Source organism: Carassius gibelio, chromosome B16, assembly GCF_023724105.1.
Source record: "Carassius gibelio isolate Cgi1373 ecotype wild population from Czech Republic chromosome B16, carGib1.2-hapl.c, whole genome shotgun sequence".
Lineage (NCBI taxonomy): Eukaryota > Metazoa > Chordata > Actinopteri > Cypriniformes > Cyprinidae > Carassius > Carassius gibelio.
The window spans coordinates 21,131,076-21,154,860 of record NC_068411.1 but is presented as its reverse complement, the minus strand read 5'-3'; the positions used below and the strand labels follow the sequence as shown (position 1 = coordinate 21,154,860).

At 37.0% G+C, this 23,785-nt stretch overlaps 3 protein-coding genes and 1 long non-coding RNA gene across 4 annotated transcripts in view; 3 read left to right on the top strand and 1 right to left on the bottom strand.

Annotated features, from left to right (window-relative positions):
• The first annotated feature begins 1,696 nt into the window (after positions 1 to 1,696).
• On the top strand, positions 1,697 to 5,502 carry LOC127974894 (CCN family member 4). Its single transcript, XM_052578459.1, has 5 exons — positions 1,697 to 1,913; positions 3,111 to 3,387; positions 3,891 to 4,148; positions 4,265 to 4,458; positions 4,572 to 5,502. Exons 1-5 carry the CDS (start codon positions 1,773 to 1,775, stop codon positions 4,869 to 4,871), a joined length of 1,170 nt encoding a protein of 389 aa, XP_052434419.1. The 5' UTR covers positions 1,697 to 1,772; the 3' UTR covers positions 4,872 to 5,502.
• Positions 5,503 to 5,651: 149 nt separating this feature from the next.
• Positions 5,652 to 10,253, bottom strand: LOC127974893 (protein NDRG1-like). Its single transcript, XM_052578457.1, has 14 exons — positions 10,060 to 10,253; positions 9,491 to 9,596; positions 9,163 to 9,283; positions 8,584 to 8,646; positions 8,398 to 8,458; positions 8,054 to 8,140; positions 7,849 to 7,905; positions 7,580 to 7,683; positions 7,388 to 7,450; positions 7,237 to 7,288; positions 7,041 to 7,088; positions 6,829 to 6,864; positions 6,655 to 6,706; positions 5,652 to 6,521 (listed from the first exon to the last, which is right to left on the bottom strand). The coding sequence occupies exons 1-14, from the start codon at positions 10,105 to 10,107 to the stop codon at positions 6,319 to 6,321; spliced, it is 1,101 nt and encodes a 366-aa protein (XP_052434417.1). The 5' UTR covers positions 10,108 to 10,253; the 3' UTR covers positions 5,652 to 6,318.
• LOC127974895 (uncharacterized) lies at positions 6,388 to 8,228 on the top strand. Its single transcript, XR_008157404.1, has 3 exons — positions 6,388 to 6,537; positions 7,842 to 7,945; positions 8,075 to 8,228. It is a non-coding gene; the product is annotated as an uncharacterized LOC127974895 (long non-coding RNA).
• A 2,604-nt stretch (positions 10,254 to 12,857) lies between the features above and the next one.
• LOC127974891 (protein tyrosine phosphatase type IVA 3) overlaps positions 12,858 to 23,785 on the top strand; it is a 30,970-nt gene continuing 20,042 nt past the window's right edge. Inside the window, exon 1 of the mRNA XM_052578456.1 lies at positions 12,858 to 12,995. The gene's annotated coding sequence lies outside the window, so the exon portion shown is untranslated. The remainder of the gene's footprint in view (positions 12,996 to 23,785) is intronic.

The following is a 23,785-nucleotide window of genomic DNA, read 5'->3' as shown; positions in this document are numbered from 1 at the left end:
GGTATTCACAGTTCAACCCAAGAGCCAATGTCCATCCCAGACGCCAACTTCTCTCTGACTCCAATCAAACCTAAATCTGAGAAAGATGCTTACAATTAGTCTGAAAATGTTCCCATTTTCTTGTAATTGCTTGTTTTAAAACCAGTTCCATCTTAGCACTCTATTACTGTGCTATTTATGTTGATGTAAATCAATATGATTCTAAACATTCATAGTAGAATTTAAGCAATAAACTGAATTGAAAACAATTTTTTTGAGTGCTTAAACTATCTTTAGTAGAGGATTGAAATATCTTAATAATTACTGAGGTGATTTTCATATTAAAATGAAGACATCATACAGTCACATGGAACGGGACTGACCAAAGTGCCAGGAGGACATATGAGTAATCCTGTCTCCAAGTTTCCAGAAGCTGAAAAAGACTTGTGTGCCACTGACTGAGGGTTATTCTGAGATGCTAATTATCACTTTATTCCTGGAGATTATAACTAGCCTTTCCTCTTTGTCTAGACTCTACTGTCCCAGCTGTCTGGACACTTTTGATTACATTCATGCATATGAACAAAGTCAAGGTCAGAGCATTTTCTCAATGTGATATTTTGAGACCATTTGAAATCACTTCCACATGAACTATGAAAACAATTTGCACATTCAGGGCTGAAATATGAAGTTTTTTTTTTGTCTGTGGTGTAGGAGATTATTTTAGAATTTACTGTTCTTCTGTTTAGAGCATCAGTGGCAGGCTGCCCAGTTGTCGGCTTCAATTGGTAAACAGAAGAAACCTCAACAACAACCCAGCACATACTTCAAGGTTTTTGCAAATTATGAACACATCACACAAACCTTGCAAAATGTTGTTTGTGTGCTTTTCTAAAATATAATTATGTACCAATGTTATTTAGCTTTACTTTCATTTTCTCTACAAGTCCTTGTCCAGTTGTTCTTATCTTTAATTCTTGCTGATCTCTGGAATGATTTGTGTCCAAATGTGAAGCAGTTAGAGCAATGTGAGTAATAAATGAACTATACATTTTAATAATGATTGCCTCTCCTCTTTATATCAATATTCTGGTTAGAAAACATTAATACATCACTGACATTAATAAAAATCTGTCATCGGATTCTTTGACTTAAATGAGTCAAAAACAGATTGAATACCTCACTCAAAGAAAACAAATTACATTGACTGCAAACCTCATTCCACGAGCTCTTTAAATTTTAATTGTTTGGTTTATGTTGTTTTTGTGAAAATAACATATTTCTCTGGATTTTGTGTGCACTAGAAGAAGAGGACCTCAAAAGCATAATTGGGTTTCAGCTCTGCACATTTGTGTAGTTTTGTTTTTTCATGCCACTAAATTAAACCAAAATCAAAGCAAAATTAAATGTCAGGTCTAAATGAACACTTTGAGATGTATAAAAAATGCACCAATTACATTTTTCCTCTGAACAGTAAGTGAAGTTTCTGAATGAATGGCTGGCTGAGATTAAATGCCATGCAAATGCAATAATTATGCCACTACCAAGACATAATTAAGACATTAGAAATCTAAACATTTATCCTCTGTATATGTTAGTGATTTGATGATACAAACAGCTGGACATTTTCGCTTTCTAAATAATTCAGATGCTTTATTTTGATTCCTCCGCCCCTGAAGACTGGACTGGAGTGAACTGAAAGAAAGCTTCCAGCAGACTCCCTCTAAATCTGACAGACTGACGTAACGCAAGACTCCAGTAACACTGCCCGACGCCTCCGCGCGTGTCACTGAATGCTCTGTGGATGCCACGAGGGAACGCTTGTGGATTCTACCTGTAGCAAACAACATTTCTTGTTTCAATGCATTTCTCTCAGGAATACAGTAATGTGGAGACTCCTGTCGTGGATTCTTTTGACAACCAGTTTGCACCAGGTGGGTCTTACCATATTGTTGATCCAGTGCAGTATTTGAGTAAAAAAAAAAAAAAAAAAAATCGCGGAACTACAGGTTTTTCACAGTTGAGAATGACAAGAATATTTTTGTAAACTGCCCTTCAGTCCAGTTGAAGTGGTGACGTTGTTTATCAAAGTGCTATTTTTGGAAAGAGCAAAAACTGCAAGCTGTCCTATGCGTGCCATAGTTGCAAATTCATTACAACCCACACATTCTTAAAAAGAAGTTCGATAATGTTTTCAAAACTGAAAGTGACGGTTTGATTGTTCATGAATCATGATGTCAATAAAATAAATGAACAACCTGTCTTTTGTTGCATTATGTGCCAGGAGTAATAAATTGGAGCCATTTTTCAGTTTGGAAAAGTTTAAGAAGCGATCAGTATATATTTTAATACAAAATGTCCAATAAAACACGATTGTATGTTTGGAATTATATTTTTATTATTATGTGTTTTATCTTATTTTACCACATTTGGTTACATTCATCACACTAGCAAAAGTGCTGTTATTATCAGAATATCAAGTGTACATTTATTAATATTAATAATAGAATATGCCGCCTTACATAGAAAAAAATCAGTAAATTTGAGAATTTATTCTCCGCCAACGAAAATAAAGCATCAAGCGTTGCTTATCAGAATGAAGCGATTAACAGACTGAAACTCCGGACTGGAACTACATATATGAGTGGAGCGGATCTGCATAGAGCAACTTATCCTCTTCTGCAATCCGCTGTAGGTCACTCCAGGTTGTTTTTTTTTTTTGTTTTTTTAAATGTTTCATCCACTGTAGAAGAGAGAAACCCGGTCTGACGGGAGAAATCGAATGAGACTCTAAAGCCCAAAACAAGCTGTTGTAGGCAATACGATACCACAGGCAATGTTAGCTTTATAAAAATCTGAATATTGTGTCACAGTAATGTTGCATTTCACTCTGTTGGTATATCTATTCAAATTAGCCTTCAGTTTTGGAAAACGGTAACCTAATTCTGTCACAGTGTAAAAGTGATCCTGTGCTGATCATTCGAAACTAATCTGAAGCATCCTCTGCAAAGTTCTTGGGAGCCTATTTGAAGGGCACAATTTCAATGCAATTTCAAAGCAAACTCTCTGTTGCCCCAAAGTGGCTGAAGTTGGCATGTCTTCTTCATGTTCCTCTCTTTTCTCCCACACAGGCCAGTTCCCACAACTCCACAGACTCTCCTCTTGTGACCACAGATTTAGACCCTTATAATAGAACTCGATACTGCAAATGGCCATGTAAGTGTCCCAAGAGTGCCCCTGTTTGCCCTCATGGGGTCAGCTTGTTGACAGATGGATGTGACTGCTGCAAGACCTGTGCCAAGCAGGTGGGAGAGACCTGTAATGAAAGAGATACCTGTGACTATCATAAAGGGCTTTACTGTGACTACAGTGCTGACAAGCCGAGGTACGAAAAAGGAGTGTGTGCATGTAAGTGACCTTACATATTCCTTTATACTTAAAATACTGTATAAAGAAACATTTATTTTGCAGTTGATTTTCCTAATATAATACAATAATACAACTTGAATAGTATTCATATTAATTCATATTAATTAATGCATATAAGTCACTAGAGAAAATGACAATTATGCATTGTGTGTATTGGTCTATACTACTTACACTACTACAATAGTGTTTTGTTCCAACAGGCATGCAATATATTTTTCTTTTTTTAATTCTGTGTCAAATTGATTAGATTAGATTAGATTCAACTTTATTGTAATTGCACATGTAAGGTACAAGGCAATTAAATGCAGTAAGCATCTAACCAGAAGTGCAATAAGCAGTTAGTACAGAATATACAAAGTCTACAATATGTACAATAACTATACAAATAAGGCACTGTTATGGACATATATTGGTACTCAGACACAAAACTGTCACAGAACCTTTTAGTTGTAAGTACAAATATCCAGACCTCTCTGTTACAGATGTTATGGGAACAGGCTGTGAGTACAACGGTGTGATTTACCGTAATGGCCAAAGCTTCCAGCCCAATTGTAAGTACCGTTGTATGTGTGTGAATGGGGCAATTGGATGTGTGTCGCTCTGCACCGAGTCCCTGCCGCCCCGGGTCTGGTGTCAGTCGCCCAAGCGAGTCAAGATCCCAGGCCAGTGTTGCGAAAAATGGATCTGTGAAGAGTCCCGTAAACCACGCAAGACCAACCCCAGACATGCTCCTGAGGAGGGTGAGTATTGCGTTATTGCTTTTTGTGGTGATAAATGTCCATCAGAGGTCTATAGCATGTTCTGGTGAACTTCCATTGTTTAAGCTCCTAATCATCTTTCTTTATGTCTTTTTCAGTGTCCCTCACCTCTAATGATATTTGGCATAAAAACTGCATTACCCAGACTACCCCATGGAGTCCCTGCTCAAAGACCTGTGGGCGGGGGGTATCACAGCGCATCTCTAATGACAATGCTGGCTGTATGATGGAGAAAGAGTCTCGACTGTGTAACCTCCGACCTTGTGAGGTGGACATCACCAAGCACTTTAGAGTAAGAATTCGTTCCTACCTTGGTTTATTTGTATTTCATTTGCATGGATGGATGGATGAATTATCATGTCATTGTCATGGACAGATGCACTGATTGTCATATCTGTTACTCAGCCGGGAAAGAAATGCCTGAACATCTACCGTGAGCCTGAGTTTCAGAACTTCACCATCTCGGGGTGTGTCAGTACGAGGGCGTATTGGCCCAAGTACTGTGGAGTCTGTACCGATGAGCGCTGCTGCATCCCATACAAGTCTAAGACCATCGAGGTGGAGTTTGTGTGTCCAAATGGGTCCGTTTTTTATTGGAAATACATGTGGATCAACGCCTGCTTCTGCAACCTCTCCTGCAGGAATCCAAACGATATCTTTGCAGATCTCGAGCAATACTATGAGGTTAATGAGATTGTTAACTAACTCATTCACTGAGTGCCAGATACAATCTCTTTTTATGGCATCCTCCTTAGGCTCACATTTGTAGTCTGTGCATTACACTCGACAGTAACAGGGATGCTGGAGTGCACATAAATCACTGTTGATGAGAAATTTTGATCGAATTCGAATGATTTGTGAATAAAAATCAGCACAGATCTCTACTCATAGAGATGGTTCGTGTAGTGTACAATTATAGTTCAAACTGAAGGACTTTATGGACTTAATATTTTCATAAGGATGGATGAATGAATATGAAATTAAGAAAATGTTACATTTAAGATGTTGACTTCGTGTTCCAAATCTGTGAAGTTCAAAAAAAGTTGTAATATTTTGCAATTTAAAAAAAAAAAAAAAAATACAGTCTTCAACGAAAAAAGGAATTCTCCTTAAAGGAATGCACATCATCAGTTTTTGAAAATATATATTAGTTAAAATGGTGTTAAAGGATGAGTTTGTATCTTCGTTATGTAACATATTCTGAAAAAACATATAATAGAATTGACAGTGATCTACTTGATGTTCACGCTTTCATTTTGCCAAGTTGTTACAGTTCATATTTAATTCTGGAAATATGCAGAAATGTATCTTTTTTAATAAAAGACGTTTGCTTATTTTTATGCCTTAGCTTGTATTTATTTGTCTCTGTTGAGTATTTATTTCTGTAATGGTATAGTTGGGAATCCATTAATGGGATTAATAATACATAGTTACATTGTATGTATTTTTAATTTTTCAGTGTTAGACATTATAGAGCAGTGAGGCTGACTGAATATATATTTATTTTTATTTTAGGAATACAGTAGTTAAATATAAAGTGATTTAACCAACATTCCTTCCTTGTTAATTAATGAAAAATAAGATGGAACTGTAAGAACCACAACAACTAGATATGTCAGATGTTGTAGACTATATTGTCAGACTAAGAAATACTCTCAGATCAAAATTTAGCACTACTGTTAGGAATTAAAAGTACAGAAATTATGTATAAACAAATCCCCCAAACATTCATCCCGATCAGAGAACTCTCCAAACAAATCACGCACATACTCCGCATTTTAAGATACACACACAAATATATATATTTTATACATTCTCACAGCCAAGCTGTAAACATCATAGAACCTTCTTAACATAATTATATACAATTTTAATTGTAAAAGATCACATATTGTTCATCGTAAGTAATAAAACGTCAAATTAAACCACTGGTTCAGCTATTTTAAACTAATGCCAAGTCAATATATTAAGTACGTGCAACATTTGTTTACTGTGAGCGCCATCTTGTGAAAAATACCAGTGATACATTAAACATTATCTAATCACAGGAGCATCAGCTTTCAGGTTCAAATTCAGTGATTTCAGGTCCAATATCAAACCGCCTGCTGAGTTCCATTCTGATTCGCACGGTGGTGTTATTTTCACGAGGCGCTCAGCAGGACAGCTCGACGGAATGTGTTGGGCCTGAGGAGTTGTGCTCCGCGCCAGGGGTGCTCTCCATGGAGACGTCGGTGTGGGAGCGTCCACGCTGCTCATCCGTGTTTGTACCGCTGCGGTTACGGTTTCGCTCCCGCTCCAGAGATGAGTTACTGGTCGTACGAGACCGAGCAAGACGGGTCATACTGGCAGAGGGCACTGTGGGGAAGAAAGAGTAAGTAATAAGAAAGGGAATGACCACGGGTTTCTCTCATATAAAATGTAAAATGACTATTATTTATTGTTATTTTATGGATAGTAGGTCAGTATTGTTAAAACAATGTGTGCTTACTGTAGCCCATGCCCTGGATAAAATATTTGAAAGCTTCTATAAGCTTGCCAGGCTGTGAGAGAACATGAACATTAGTGTGAATATACTCATAATGACTATAAAATCAAATATATGATCTAGATTAAACATGCATTTGAATGTGAATGTGAATCTGTAAATGCGAATTATATATACCTGATCAACCTGAGGCAGGCCCCCACAGTCAGCCATCTAGAAAAAGGTTTAAATATAGTTTATGAAAAATATCAGTCATATTATTTTAGTCATATTAGATCAAATCAGATTACAATGGAATGTTGGGATTTAAAATTAGCTTCTAGTAGTATTTGAAATGTAAAAGTTAATTGTGTGTTGCAGTCAATGCAAAGGAGGGTAAGGTCACTGACCTTGAGAAATGTAGTTGTTGTTGGGTTCATTCTGGAGTTGCTGTCGACCTGTGAGGTAAAATATTTATATAATAATTATATTCATGTTTTGTATGCTTTACAGTCAATAACTGGAAAATTGTTGCAACCAGTCACTGTTGAGTAGCATTTTCTTTCTCTAACATATTTAAGAAAATAACAAAATAATAATTCTCACCACAGCTTCCACAGCTGGAGAGCTATCACCCACTATCAGCAAAGCTGGACACCTGTCATGATGACAAACAATTTAGTCACTGAAGCACAATTTTAAGTTTTAAGGCGCTATTCAAAATCTCATATGTTTGCTATCATTAGGTGGAACTTACTGGAGCATTCTTACATTTACGTTTTCACCTTGTACTGGTCTCTCGATCTCCAGATTCCTTCGGCTGAGAAATGATGGAAAGAGGCTTTCAGAAACTCATTGCAGTATATAGAATATACAGGTCTTATAGGTTCATTTAAAAAATTAAACTCAGGACCTGAGCGATTACAGACACAGATTACATCAGTGATACCTTTTGTAGGATTTAACAAACTGCTGCAGGTTGGACTGGTTAATGTTGTTTGTAATGAGATGACGGAAGGTTGAGATCAGTTCATGATTGTTCTGTATCTCCTCCTACAACATTAGTAAATGTTAAGACTGAAGTGACAAAACAGTCAAAATTAATATTCAGAAATAATTTGCAGATTATATAGTTTCAAATCCTAACATATTAATACTAAATTCATTTTGTTTCATTAATAATCAGTCAAACTAATCATAGACTCCCTCAGTTCTCACCTTTCCAAACAGGTGTGAAATGACTGTATCAGGGAGAGCATGAGTCCAGCTTGTGATCTGCCAAGAATGTAACGCTTCAGTGAGGATTTGTGTAATGGTATGTATCGCTTTGCACATTCAAATTAGTTTAATAATGCAATTTTTTTTACAAATTATTCTCATAAGAATGCAGGTCTAGCAGAAATAAATAAATCAGTTTTTGTACCTTTTGTGCTGCCCTCTCCAGGAAACTCTCTGCATGTGCATTCAAATTAATCAGAACAAGACCTTCAACCATGTCTGGATGTTTTAGCTTTAAAACACACATGCAAAAAGAAAGAATGAAAACAAATATTAATGCAATAATAAAAAGATTAAAAGATGTCACTATTTAAAATCCAGTACTTGAATGTGATTTGTGTAAAGGAAACATCCCTGTGTATTAACAAGCAAGCCTGCAATATTAATGAGCAGGATAGCACTGCTTTGTAGTAAGAGTTGCAAAACTGCAATCCAAGCTATTTAAAGCTATTCAAAATGCATCTGAGAGGAAAAGTGTATAAAACGCACTGCAAAGCGTGTTAGGATGTTGGCTCCGGCTCCAACCGCCATTCCAATCACACTCTTCAGACTATGAGGGAAAAAGAGCAAGCTTTCAGGTAGGTTTGAATCAAGACCACTGGTAAGATAATAATACAACCTTCAAAAATATGAGTTAAACATCTTAACTGGTTTAATACTAGTTTTAAGACTTACCCAAAATGCTGTAGGACCATAGGGAGGGTTTCTGAGAGCTGGTCCATAGAAGGATAGGTATACCTACAATATTAACAATAATAATAGCCTCAATCATGTGGAACAATATGGAAGTCAAATACTATGACAGGTTAATTAGGTTTGGCTGATGGCCTTCCAGGCATTAGTGAAGTCATAATCTGTCTGGATGCTGCTCTGGAAAGTTGGATTATGGGCAATGGATGTCCGTTACGTTGCTGTAGCAGATGGCAGATCATAAACATGCTCTGCTCCCTTCAAACCCTACAAGTGACACGCTGACCTACATTCTGTCAGTCTGGTGCCATAGGGTGCTGACTAAAGCTGTCTGCATTATATTTCCTAGAGCAGATCTGCTCCGATTGAGCAGACTTTAAACGCATTTCCTGTCTTAGAGGCTGGGGAATGTTTTATTTTTTTTGTCTTTGTCGACAGAATGAGACGGAAGTCATTCATTTTTAATTCTAAGACATAGCTCTTAAGATTTTAGTTAATCATATGCCTTCAGATGCTTTGATAGAACTGGAACCGTATTCTGGTGGCATAATGACCCTCACTTACTCAGAGGAGAGTGTGCTGGCACCCTCCTGCTGTCCTGGGGCATCAACATGGCACACAGCAAAGTGTTGCATGATCTCATGCATGTCTTTGTGATTAAAGAGAGACTCGAAACAGCTCTTATCTGCAGAACAAAGAACACAGCTGTGCTACTAAGATAAGTATTCACAAATGATTCAGTCCGTTGAGACAGAATACAAATGAGATGTTATATATATAGGACTTGTTTTAAGAGCATTGGAACTTGGACTGGCATTTGCAGAGGCATTGAACTGTTTACGGTAAAGTCTTACAGCAGAGGGGAATAAGAAGGTACAGAGGTGGTTCTTACGGTTCAATCCGATGTCATGGAAGGTCAGGATGGTAGGCCGGTTACCCTTCGGAATACCCATCATGGTGCAGTGCAGCAGACCAAAAGCAGTCTCCACATCCTCCTCCTACAAATGCAATGTTATGGTTAGTTTTGTAACATATTAAAAACCTTTTTTACAATGCCTCTGCGCATACTCATTCATCTTAAAGATGATTATTTTCAATGGCTGCAAAAAGAATGCATTGGAACATATGGGTCCAAATAGTTTTGACAGATTAAAGGTTAACATATTTATTGTACCTTTTCCCTCAGTTCACCCAAAAAGTATTTTTGTTTATGTTGTGCACCACCTTATAGTTAAAAATAGCCTACTTATTTCTGACAAAAACACAGAAGCACCTTGACCGGATATTATAAATATATGTTCGTATAAAGTTGACAGAAAGTAAACACAAATCAAATCAACAGACCACAAACACCAACATCACAAACCCCTTAAAATAAAGCTCATGCATGCACAAATCTAATCTTTGTATCCACCACTAAAACAGCATATACAACAACAGCAGAAGATAAAGTCAACTCACAGTGATGTCAAGCTCAAAGACGCTGCACTCAGAGTCCTCCAGTACCATGGTTACAGATGCTGTTGAAGGCTGATGGATAGGCAGTTGTAAAAAATTATTGTGTGTATTTGAAAAGAGTAGATCCTGGTTTGCTGCTGCCTCAAGCTCCAAGTTGTGCAGAATGCAGTGAGGTCTGGGTTTTATATACCCTTGTTTACAGTGGCGTAAACATGTTATTCCCAGCATGCCTTGCATAGTGGCCAGAAGGAGCCTAATTCTTAAAGGATGGAGAGATCACAAATTGGATCAGTAAGTTAAGCTGAACACTGGCATCAGCCACCTCTGTGGTGTTCCCCTAGTACGTAAACATTTTATGAATGAAACACATGGGATCTTGGGAGTTGCACAGCAATTGCCACTTTATATAAACACTATAACTTTCTATCTTTTTTTATGGAACACAAGATATTTGGTATGTCAAATGGCTTTCAATGTAAAAATAAAGGAGTTAGTCTTTAACAATAATGTAATGTGAATGTTTTATGACTCCAAAAAGCACAAACCTCAAAAGATCAGAACAAACATCAGGCACATAGCACTCTGTGTAGTCATGCATTTAAGAACCTTGACCTCACAGTGATTGATATGAAGTACTCCGTTTACAGTGTCCATCATCAGAGTAAGAGCGTTAAGCTCATTTAGCACAGGGACAATGTGCTGCTACGTGTTTGTGCAGGCGTAAGGCAGTTCAGGGCAGATGGCATGTCTGCGGTCAAGACGTCATTGATGCTGAGAGCCTCTACAAGTGTCCCTGTCGAGTACACAGCTGTGGCCTGGAAAACAGTACTGAAATCTTCTTGGAGGATCAACATGAATGAACAAGCTGTTTGTTCAATCCTCTTTGTGATTCAGAACTGATAGCTACTGTATGATTCAGCATATTATATAGATATGTATTTATATAAATGTTTGGGATATTTTTTAAAGAAGTTAATACTTTTATTCCGCAAAGATGTATTAAAAGTTGATATAAAGTGATAGTAAAGACATCATCATTGTTCTAAATATTTTATATTTCAAATACATTTCTATTTTTTCCACACTGATAATAATAATAATAAAAATAAAAATGGAAGCACCAAATGAATTCTGAAGGTTCATGTGACATAAGGTCCTGAGTAATGATTGCTGAGTTTTTGCCATCACAAAAATAGATTATATTTACAAAATATTATAACAAAATAGAACATATTTAAATTTAAATTATGTTCTACAGTGATCAAATAATTGCAGCCTTGTTGAACATAAGACGATATTAAAAGGTCTTAGATCACAAACTTTTAAATGCTGGCCAATGTGTTGACATTTTTATAATTTTAACTGATAGACTTTTTTTGTTAACTGTTGGAATGCATTTATTTCAATAAGTCCGTGCATTTTGTGATGTGATCTAAGTGCTGTCAGAGACAGGCAATGCATGTCTATTATTGAAGGGTTTATGTGAGCTGTGTGTGATCCTTATCACTGAAGTGGCATAGTGTCAGGCAGTCTACCATGAGACAGCTATACATGCTCGGGAAAACCCAAATGTCTGTCTTATACTTGTAATTGCTACATCTGATTTAAAATTGAATTGGGCTAATACATTAAGATTAAAATCTTCACAAAATAAAATCAGTAATGCAATTACACTTTACATATTTCTGCAAAAATCCATATAGTTACATACAATAAAGAATGAAAAAAAAAACATACAAAACCCGACCTAAATATTAAAAGTGACCAAATTAAAATAAATAACAAATTCATTATCCATATCCATGATGCAGAAAGGGTCAGGCATCGCCTGCATAAAGCTTTTTCAACAATCACATTATATGAAATTGCAGTCTTGTTTTATATTATTAATGTCCTATTAATTGTTTGCCAGTATCCTCTCAACTCAATTATTTAACCTGTTTTAATTGAGATTTAATGGAAAATCTGAAGAGCCAGTGTAAGTAATAAAAGATATTTGGGGGTTATTTTAAAAACTGTTTAACCTATTATAATAATTTAACTCAAACAATAGCCTACTATTTCCTCCAAAGGTCACAACTGACGTGGACTATCCATCTGTTGCTGGACATATGTGAGCCTCATCTTTTAATTGGCAATGACCTGCATAAATTCTGAACCAGACAGAGTACTTAACCTATAAAGGACCATGTAAAATAATTTTAATGACCTCATAACTTATATTTAAAGATTATGAATATGATGCCATGCTAAAGAAGTTACATTTAATTAAAAGTTAAATCTCATTATACATTATCATTTTGCAGGACACCTGGATACTGTTCTTTTAGGGCATGTAAGAAATAATGTAATTTATATTTCCATATGTCATATGCGAAAATATATGTAGATGACACGGTTAAAGTAATCAAAATGTTACGTGAATAGATGAATTAGATTAGGATCAGATGCACCACTGACATATTTTCATCATCGCACGCTAGATGGCGCAATATTAGTAGTATTTCATGATTTAGCAGCCTATTGTAATAATTAGCTCGGCATGAGATTAAAACCTGTTCTGAATATGATTACACTTAATTACTACATTTCAGCTCAATTCAATATATACATTTCAAATATTAGAACTTTAAAAACGGGCAAATATTAAATGAATTTATTTTAACTCTTCTCATATTATCAGATTTACTCACATAAACGTTTTTATTGTTTCTAATTTATTTTTTATTTCAAAACAATAAATATGTATTCCTATAAAAAATGAAACCTTTATTCTAATCTCATTTTTACGCATTATCTTCCTTCCCTCTTGGTTGCTCTGGGTGACGCTAGGTCTCCATGGTTGCAGCAGGGGGAATCTCCGCGCTCGCTCGCGCAGCGCACACGCACCCAGCCACCCACACACTCACAGAATCACATGGAGCGAGTCTGACAAATCTGTGAGTATGAAAAATCAGTATCAAAATCAGCAGAAAGTCGTCTACTAATATAAAACTTCATGTTTAACAGCTTTGTGAAAACGTGTGTGCTTTGGGTGTCCGCGCGACTTGTATTTTTGACGGCGGTGAGCGCGCGCTGAACGAATTATTGTTTAGTTTAACTGTTAGGAGCTTTCATAGTAATAACTTCTAACATATTAATAAGTCATCAGTATAAGTAAGTGCCCTACATATTATCTTGTGACTGTGGATTTTATACAGTGTGGAAAGTTAATTTGTCAAGGAAAGTGGTCGTCTGCTACCGGCGTTTTCAGAACAAAAGCGTAGCGTTGAGTGACTGTTAGCGTTAGCGCGCTGCTAATGGTGTGTGTGTGGAGGTATTTCTTTCACACAGCACAGATTATATATAAGCATTTCTGTTCATATTTAGTTTGATAATTAAACAGAATCTAGATAATAATTGTATCTCTATTGTTCCGCGCTTGAAATTCAACTCGCTGTGTGAATTGGGCACATCTGTACGCATATCAGCAAACATCTTTATCACATAACGATGGAGAAAGTAAAATAAAACCTCCATAACTTTGGATGTGCTTTACAATTACTTGATCATAAAGTGGCCATGTTGATTTTGATTTATAATTAAGTTGTGCACAATAAAAGCAACAAGTTGTGATCAGGCTCGGTTTGTGCTTGTGTGTGGTCTCTTTGTCTGGTATCCTGTCCGTCTCAAAAACCTTTACTGATGATGCACCTATTATTTGAACAAACGCGGTTATGTTCCTGTCACTCGAAAGACCTGATGATTCAGTTCTGCTTAAATTGCGATTTGCCTTCTCAGGAAGAGATGTTCCCAGATTAAAGAGCTCTCGTGTGCCAGGTTATCAATCGCGAGTTCACATGTTTCCGTTTTTCTTCACAGCTGTAGGTGACTGTGTTTCAGGTATATTCCGCTAGAAGGGAACACAAAGCTGTCGTTGCGGAGATGTGATCTGTGTGGAGTATTGGATCAAGTGTTCCAGCTTTCTTGTTGTTTTGTTGGCTTTAGCTCAGAAGGAGCATTTCTGCTGCGTTTGTGTTTTGGTTTGTTTATGAGTTTAATTTAAGGTGCTGTAAAACCCTGAACAAACATTTACAAGATGCAGATATTTATACAATACATTTGAGTGCATCAGTTGACATGCTTTTAGGGTTTAAAATGTTTGAATGTAGTTGAGACATGCCAAGCTCCATCTAAAACATTTTAAATAACATTTGTTGTTTTTGCAGTTATGCATGCTATATTGCTATGTATTGGTTTATGCATTTTGAGCTGCCATGACTGACTTTCTTCTGCAAAACATAAAAATGTATATTTTGAATAACAGTTTTGGTGACCATTGACTTCCACTGTAAAAAACACTTCTTTAAGATCTTCTTTAATATTCCACAGATAAAAACAAAAACAAGAAACAAACAAGAAACTGACAAATAGGAAGTATAATAATGTCATTTTCTGAATGAGTATTTTCATTTTGTTTTCCTGTACAAATACAAAAACATTCTTAAATCAAGAAACATTTACTTGAGAATCAAAATGACTTTAAGTTTTGTTTTATGAGAAATGTCTCAAAATTGAGTCAATTTATGCTCGAAGTAAGAAAAAGAAACTTAATTCAATCAGAAAACAAGATTTAGACCTATAACTTTCAAGTCATTTTTCTTCTTAGGTAAGATTTTTGTTTTTTTTGTGCAGTGTACAATTACACTCTAAACATTAATATTGGCTTGCAAACACAATCTCTAGACTTGTGCTGGAAAGATATAGATAAAGACGTTCCTGTCACTTCTAGTGAAGTGAGAAATTCTCAGAAAAGGTCAACTACTGTGTCTGGTATTTGACTGCAGGTGTGACAAATGCAGTTTCGAGTCTAGTAGTTTTACTGTCAAACAACCTTATGGTATATTTCTTTGAACTTGTAAGTGAGCCTGCCATTCCTGCATAGTTCATTTGATTTGCTGCCATTTCCTCTAACTGTTCATCTATGCAAACATACATTGCGTCATCTTTGCAACCACAGACTCCGTTGCAGTGGAAATGTCCAGTAGGTGCAGGCCAGGAGAGTAAGCCCACCTCTAATCAGTCAGGCAGGAAGAGTTTAGGCTGGGATGGGTTTCCTCCTACCTGCGGTGCACTTCACGCTGCAGGTCACCAACCCGCCCTGCTGTTAGTAATGGAATGTTGGAAGAGTTTCTCTTGGCTCTGTATTCTGAAGTTTAACCGATGACGTAAACTGCCACCATGGGGCAAAGGGTGGCTTCCTCCACGACAAGTGAGTAACTCCCCTTTTATTAGGAAAAAGTGAGCGAAGCTAGAAGCTTTGTAAGAAAGGGAGAGATTATAAAGGGGTGGGGGTGTTAATGTTTTCTTTGATTTAGCTTTTTTTCTGTTTATGTTTCCCATTAATTTAGCACCACCTCAGCCTCCCTGCCTGTTTTCAATTTCAACACAGATGCAATAGTTTGTGTTTTTTTTTATTAGAGGGTTACTTATGTTATTCAACCCGAAACGCAGTGGGTCTAATCAAAGCAAGCTCCTTCATTCGAGGAAAGTCGGCCTCCAAGGGTATGTGACATTTACCCGGCATGCATTTACTGAAGCCTGCTGCTGGGAATTCCTCCCTGAGAACAAAGTCACGCGGGGCCGGAGTCTTAGAAACCTGTTACTCACTGCTACATAATTGTAGTAGTTTCATAGAAGAAATAAGCCGCAGGACTCTCCCACTGCAATTCTGCCTGTCAATCCAAATGGTTTCATCTGACTTTACCGGTGCCTGGCAGTTTCTGGCTGCCTGACAGCCACACAAAGAGGCGAAAAAGGGAAGAAAGTAGTGGAGGTTTCAGAAGTACACTGTTGCCAAATAAAGGGTTATGCTGCGATTCCCAGAGGAGCAGTTGTCCCCGTTCTCTTAAACTGGCATTTAAGGTCACTTTTGGGTTCGGAAAGCACAATAAAGTCATGTTTGGTGGTGTATACATGTATACGCAAGCTTTGAGTGCATTATTGTAATATGAACCATTTATTTTAGAGTGAATAAGACATTTTTAGGACTCGCTTCGCAATCAGATCGCACTTGACCACATACATGCTGGTGTAATAGATTGATCACATGTGTCATAATCATTCAGATCACTGAAACCACTTTTTAGTCTTTTAGATCTGATGTTGTGTAAAAGTCATCTAGCTAAACGATATGCTGGTACTAATATATGTTTACATCAGGTGTAAAGGGGCAGGTCCATTTGATCTCATTAGTTCAGATGTCACAGACTTTTGATGTGGAAAAAGATTATTTCAGAAAGAAGATCTTTACAAGTGTACATTTTTTTTGTTTGTTTTAAAGAATTTAATTCTTTTTTTTCCCCCCATTTACGATACACTGAATTTAGGTCTGTGCAAAAAAATTGAATGTGATATTTGTGCGCATCGTCAGTAAAGGTGCTCCTGTGATTAGTAGTACATCTCCAGCACATGCGTTCAGATTATGGTTGCAAGGTTTTCACAACAAAACCTGCCAATCAAAACTAGCCCAATCAAATTGTGAGGCGGTTCCCTGATTAAAAAAAAAAAAAAAAACTTTGGGGGATAAAATACACATTCTTTTTAGTGGTGTGCCCTTGGTAAAATTAGCATTTTAGGGGCTAAGTATCACATTATTTGGATTAGGATTGCTTCAGCCCGCCGGCATGAAAAACAAGACTTGGTAACACTGGTTCAGATGGAGCAATAAATTTATATTGAATTATTGTCCAGCCCTACGTCTCAAGTAGTTTGTAGTTGTTGTTGAACTGTCATATTGGTTTCTTTTTCAACTGTACGAGAACAGTATGCAGATGATGAAATCTGCATTGTGCACATTGTATGCATAACTTAGTTTATGCCTAAAAAATTTATATAGTTTGGGATTTAGTAGGGCTGCACGATTACACAAATCATTACACATCATCATTGTTGATTATTCCCTTGAACTTGTAATTGCGATTATTAATTATGATTATCACAATTTACATTGAATTATGTTTATACCATTGTTTGATGCAACTGCTTACCAAATTTTTATATGAAAATAAACACGATGAAAACACTAATTGAAAAACTTTGGGCTTTTCTATAGTAATAAGCCTCAAATGTCAACAATACATGGGCTTGGTTTCTTTAAATTATAAAAAAAAAAAAAAAAAAAAAAGAAATCTGAATGGTATTATAATGTTTTACTAAAAATAAAATTAGATAAGATAATGTAGAAAAAAAGCATCTTAAGCACCCCAAATAACATTAAGTGGACTGAACGATTAATTGCCACTTTGAATGATTGCATAATTGTGGCATCCATAATTGTAATCGCAATTAGAAATTCAATTAATTAGGCAGCTCTAGGATTTAGGCCCTCGTATCTTGTGGATTTTAGCAGCATATACTGCAGGTGTGTTTATTTAATATCAGATTGATAAGATTATCTTCCTCTGATCAACTTGCTCTAAAACAATGCTGTTTCGTGTTTAAGATGTGTGGTCGAAGTTAGTCATAGTTGACCCTAGTCATCCCCAGCATATGCTTTTCACTCTTTCTATCTGTCTATATCACACATACAGAAAGGTTAATTTCAGAAAGGAATGCTTTCTTAATTAAATTTCTCCATAATTCTTCCGCTGTCCCTTAGGTGATATGCTGGAGGTCTGGACACTGTGTGTGGCTGCATGTGCTTGGGGTAGTTGAGGGAAAAAGGGTGGTGAGCGTCTCACAGGGAGATAAAGAGTCATGGTGGTGAAGTCAAAAATAAGAGGCAGATTAACCTGATAGAGAGAGAGCGAGCACAAGCTGCTGTCCGAACACTCCCAGGGGATTCCTCGTGTCCAGTGTACAGAGACACAATGAAGGGAAATGCTTCCTGTGGGGATCCCATAGAATTTTGCACAACTGTATCTTTCTTTTGTGGGAATAGATCTCTGCAAGCATCATTTGCATTCATCTAGTGCACGGCTTGCAACCCTGTCTCAACAAACAAACAAACAGTGGTCCACAGGGCAATTGGGAAGCCCCTGAGCTCCAGTATAAACTATAGTTATCATGCGTTTGGGGATTTTGAGGTGATGCAATATCATGATAGATATCCCAGCGGACTGAGAATTCTCTCTTCAGTTTTATTTCTCATGCAGTTTACACAGACACATGCATGTCATGCATGTTGGACAGTTGATTGCAGTAAACATGAAGTACTTTTACGTCATATTGTGCTCATATTTTAAATGTTTATATATGAATCAATCTGAAATCCAAACAAGTATCTGATTATGCACCAGCAGCTGTGGCCAAAAACGGCTGACCTGGAACCATGGTGACCCCTGAGAGAGCCAGTGTTTATACTGGTCTGTCCAGAGTGAATGGATGCACGTAGACCTGTCATGTGAATTAGTGTGGTTCTTTTAGAGTGTGAGATGCTGTGACTTTTTTTGACATGGACAGGTAAATATACAAAATGTTGTTTTAATTTAAGTCGTATTAACTAGTTCTTTTAAGTGAATCAAAAACATACAGTGCAACTTGTATTATGATCCCTAAACAAATGACTTATGAACCAGTTCTTTTTAATGAATTAAAAATAAACAGCTCAGCATGTCTAGTACAATCCCTAAATGGATGTAGTTTTAATAAATGTAGTATGTATAATGTGCCATACAATCTCCCCCCCAAAATGACTTCTTTTTAGTTAATCCAGAACATACAGCACCACAAATGTAGTCCAATTAATTTTTTGTGACAGTATGGCTAGTGTAGTCCAATCCCTAGATGAATGACTCTTATGCAGGGCTCCAAACTGTGACTGAAACAGTCCCAAATGTGACAACAAAAGTTAAATTGCGAGTTAAGTTTTTAGCACTTAAAAATTACTGTTTAAAAGTTTTGCATGATTTTCAAATGTTATTTTAAAGGTGCCATATGCAAAAATTGAGGTAAAAATATCCATAACTTGACCTACACGCATCAAAAGAATGAGAAGAAATAAGGGAGATGATGTCATTAAAAAAATGTCAAGTTATAGTGCTGCAGAGATATCAACCTTAATTAGCATTGGCATTACTAGCCCCGGCCCGACAGGTGTCGTAATACCAGTTTCGGCCATGGGAGGCGGTATGCGGGCAACATAACCACCAGCCAACCTGCAATACACGAATAACTCGCTCGTCTTGTGGGCGTGCCTGAACCTGATGTCAATCGTGTGGAAAGTACAGCCCACTACTTTCTGTTCAGGGAAGAGAGCGGAAGGATAGCTGAAGCCCTTGGCAAGCGACCAACACCCGCTACAAGGAAACAAACGCGCTCGGAATCACAAATCAAATCCGATAAGAATACCAGAGTAAACATCGGCACTGCTTTTAATCGCTGGAGACAACTGATGGACATGAAAGAAATGAGGTTCGACTCTGAACTTGCAACATTTCTTTTCGATTGGTAAGTTAGATGCTGTTAGTATTTCGCTAAAAGTTTGTTTTATATGTTTGTGTATTTGTTTTCGGGAAGTTATAGCATAGAAATGTATCGAAGGCTGTTCGATAAACGTGCTAATGTTAGTGATGGCTAACCGTAGCTGCGTTTGATAATTAGCTAGCTGTAACTTACCCGTTGTTTTAATTCATAACTAACCTGCTCCGTCTAGTCTGTTGGTCTCCTTGTCCTGTTTGCTTTGTGGTTTTTCTGTGCGTGAAAAAATTGATGTGTGGTGTGAAAGCGTGTGAAAAGAGTCAATTGCGTGCGTCTCACGCTGAATGCTTGAGAGTTGGCACATTATTTCCCAAGCAGAATAAAGGACAGGTTGATTATTGCTGTTTAGCGTTTGTATTAAACTATGATGTGTCCCTGTTTGCGTACAAGGACATAAAAAAATAAATTAAAAGTGATACATGGACCAAGGTGTCCAAGGATCCTAATATTTCGTCCACAACAATATTTAATGAGGTTATAACTCCTTGTGGTTAGTCTGCACGAGATCAACAAGCTTGTTTGCTTTGCGGCCGCTTTAAATACAAAATAAGCATTCGATCTACGTTAGAGCGTCTGAGCGCTCACAAATCTTTCTGCAGCATCGTGAGCAGATCGGCAAGAGCGATTTTTGACGCTCTAGACGCCGGCAGTGTGAACGTACAGTTAGGCTTCGGCTATGGCTGTAGTGTTGTTGTGAAAGTATGGGCGGAGCATAGAGACTATGCCGTTTCTCGTTTGTTACTCTAGAGTAGACCAATTCACTTCATTGAGGCATACTGCCCCCATCTGGTATGGAATGTGGAGTATGACTTGATTTTTTTTCCCAAACATTACAGATGGTACCTTTAAGACTCATGCTCATCAAGACTGCATTTTTTTTAAATAAAAAGTACACTGGCGACAAAGCCTATGTATTTACATGTTATAACTTAAAAATTTGCATGTAGTGCCTTTTTCTTGATTGTTTTGCGATCGCATCATTTGCTATTTTCACGTTAAAAACTGAGACGATGCGCATAATTTTTTTTTTGTGGAAAGAAAGAGTTTCAAACAGTCCTCATCTCTGCCAGGGTCAGGGTTGGAGCTAAACTCTGCAGTGCACTGGCCCTCCAGGGCAAGATTTAAATAGCCCTGGTCTAGAGTAATGAGTGATTAGGGCTGAGCAAAAATAATGAATTTTTCGATAAATATATATATATATATTTTTTTTAATGATGTCGATTTGATTCTCAAAAGCTGTGACTCGATCTTTTCCAGTATTTATTTCAGCACACATTTAAAACAACTCTTAGTTACCTTGCGCGGTGTTACAATGGAACTGTTGTTCGTTCAGGACTTATCATGACGGAGAGACTGTTAATGAGTAGAGGTCGACCGATTGTGGATTTTGCCGATATCGATAGTTAGGTTGGACCACACTGGCCGATAACGATTAATTAACCAATAGTTTTTAAAATGGATACTGAACAAAAACTAATATAGTGCTTTATTTACAAAAAATAAAAAAATAAAAAAAAACTTACTGAAACAAACTAGTAGTAGTAGTAATAATAGTAGTAATGGTATATGTTGAAATGACCACACTCTAATAGGACCCTATGAAATCTGTTAATGAAATTCCATTAAAGTATAAAAAAAATCTATATCATTTGTATTAAAATTATATTCACTGGTTGTAATAAAAAAAAAATCGCGAATCGAATCGAGAACTTGCGAATCGAAATTGAGTAAAATTGGGACATCTGAATCGATACCCAGCCCTATGAGTGATGGTGTGAAATGTTTCAGTACAGACTGAGTGGCAGTAGACAGATAGGGCTGTCACTGGAGATGGGCCTGAAGAAGTAGGACGTATTCTTAAAGGCACACCTAAAGGGTCTGTTAAGACCCATCTGGAAGATAAAAGTTCAATTCAATTCAAGTTTATTTGTATAGCGCTTTTTACAATACAAATCGTTACAAAGCAACTTTACAGAAAATTATGTTTCTACAATGTTTAGTAGTAGCTTATAAGTGGTGACTGTCAGTTTGTGCATGTATGACAGGATTTTTAGAAAAATGAATACAAGACGTAGTCAGACAGACGATGAACATTATTAATATTATTAATAATTATTATATGATGCAGTCACACTTGTAACAATATTTGTTAGTTCTGTTGTTGATTCAGGGTTAGCATCATCTCTGAGGGTCAGTATCATCTCTGCTCAGGTGTTCTGGATCCAGACTGGAGCTTAAAATGCCTAAATCCTAGTTATGGCAAAACATAGAAACAAAATAGAGACATCATTAGCATAGCTGCTGATCCAACAAAGTAAAATTAATTAGTTTAACCCAAGCTAATGAATAAGAATGCACATTTGATCAGATGCAACTACACTCACAATTTAAGAGATACATTATTCGAGAGAGTCTGAACCCCGAACATTATCAGGAAGGCTATTCCAGAGTTTGGGAGCCAAATGTGAGAAAGCTCTACCTCCTTTAGTGGACTTTGCTGTCCTAGGAACTACAAAAAGTCCAGCGTTTTGTGACCTTAGGGAGCGTGATGGATTGTAACGTGGTATGAGGCTAGTTAGGTACGCAGGAGCTAAACCTGCGTACCTAACAAAAGTTATTTATTTTAGGGTTGGAACGATAGCCGATGCCACATCTCAGTGTTGGGCCAACATCGTGAGCGTACTGTGATAAAATAGAATCACAATCCTGAAAAAGCATTTTCAGAGACAACATTTGGATTTAAAATCAAAATAATGGACAACTGTTGTGTTTGTGGTAAACAGCTGCAGATCAAGAGCAGACTGCAAACGCATCCTGTGTGAAAGCAAAATGAGTCCATGCTGCTTCAGCACTGCATACTCATACAGCAAATGCACTGCAGGCGGAGTATGTGTGAACATGGCGCAACATCTATTTCAACACCTGTGACACAGTCGATCATTTCTATAGCAAAATAACCCATATGCCATCCCACACGAAAAAATGTATTCTGTATAAAATCAATTCAGAATAATGAGGAGTCACTCAAAGGTTCTTTATTTTGTTTTGATTCATGACAGGTTGTTTTCTGAAAGTCACACTATGTAAATCAGATGACTGTGCAAAAGTGTTTACAGCATTTGTTCTCTTATATAGATATTTCATGTGTCAGCTGCAGGGGTGAACACCAGGCGTGGAGGAATCTTTTTCTTAAATCTGGTCTGCCAGCTGGAAAAGAGAGTCGAGTTTCGATAGGTGGTGACTAGGGAGCCTCCCCAGCATGCACGTACAACATGTCTTCTGTCTCTGTTTTTCCTCCCCAAAATCCCATGAACCCCACACCCAAGAAGTGAAAGGAAAGCTTAAGGGAAGGTGAAATGCATTGCAACACTTCGACCCACCAATTCTTATGGCTGTGTGCTTGAGCAGCACATTTGGAAACACCTCTCAGATGTTTCTGAATTCACTAGACCTCCTCAAATTAGTCTTTCTGCCTGTCAGTCTTTTTGATGCTGCTTTACAAGGCATAGTTCATGGAGCTTGAGAGTTCTAACATTTTGGAAAAAGTTAACCATCACTCTTTGGTAAAACACTTTGTGTGTTCAGTTGTATTTACTTTGATATGTTTGGGCTATTAATAAATACAACATAATTGGTTTGGAATCTAAAATGAACTTGCATTAAATATACATTGAGCGTTAATCCCAGTATATTAACTAATCATCAGGATTCAGTCAGATTTACTGAACAGAAACAGCTTTTTATGAACACTGAACTTGCCTCTTATGTAGAAAACGTGAATATGATGTTAATTTGGGTACCAAACTAACATGTGAAAAAGTCCAAAGGAAAAAAGAAATCTGTTTCTTATATTCTGAAAGGAACCCATTTTAAAATGATTTGAGAAGCGAGTTGTATAGTGGTTGTCTAGTTTGCCTGGTTCTACTCATTCAGTGCAGAAGAGATGTTTTGAAATCCAATATGAAGTAATTACTTACTCCTGACCCTTATAAAGCTTTGTGAAAGTAATGTATTTGCTAGATTGTTGAATATGTATCAAGCCTTTTCTCTCTGAAGAAATAACCTGTTCCAGAACTTGCTTGGAATGAGTTGATATGTGTATGAATGGGTCATGTGACTGGAAAAGAGATGATGCTGATCTGAGTGTTCTTACAGGGATTACAGCACTGCTCCTATCTCTCTTCTGTTATCAGGGACACTGGGTCCTGCAGGTCAGAAGGGATAAGGATAAAACCCCAGATCTCTTGTGACATCACAGGGATGTTCCTAT

What these genes read in the sequence shown, in the direction of transcription:
- LOC127974894 (XM_052578459.1), top strand. Translation starts at nt 1,773, where the DNA reads ATGCTCTGTGGATGCCACGAGGGAACGCTTGTGGATTCTACCTGTAGC. An exon ending in TGACAACCAGTTTGCACCAG is followed by an intron (nt 1,914 to 3,110) that starts GTGGGTCTTACC and finishes TCTCCCACACAG; the next exon opens with GCCAGTTCCCACAACTCCAC. An exon ending in ACATCACCAAGCACTTTAGA is followed by an intron (nt 4,459 to 4,571) that starts GTAAGAATTCGT and finishes TCTGTTACTCAG; the next exon opens with CCGGGAAAGAAATGCCTGAA.
- LOC127974893 (XM_052578457.1), bottom strand. Translation starts at nt 10,107, where the DNA reads ATGGTACTGGAGGACTCTGAGTGCAGCGTCTTTGAGCTTGACATCACT. An exon ending in ATGGTCCTACAGCATTTTGG is followed by an intron (nt 8,459 to 8,583) that starts GTAAGTCTTAAA and finishes TTTCCCTCATAG; the next exon opens with TCTGAAGAGTGTGATTGGAA. An exon ending in ACATCCTAACACGCTTTGCA is followed by an intron (nt 8,141 to 8,397) that starts GTGCGTTTTATA and finishes TGTGTTTTAAAG; the next exon opens with CTAAAACATCCAGACATGGT.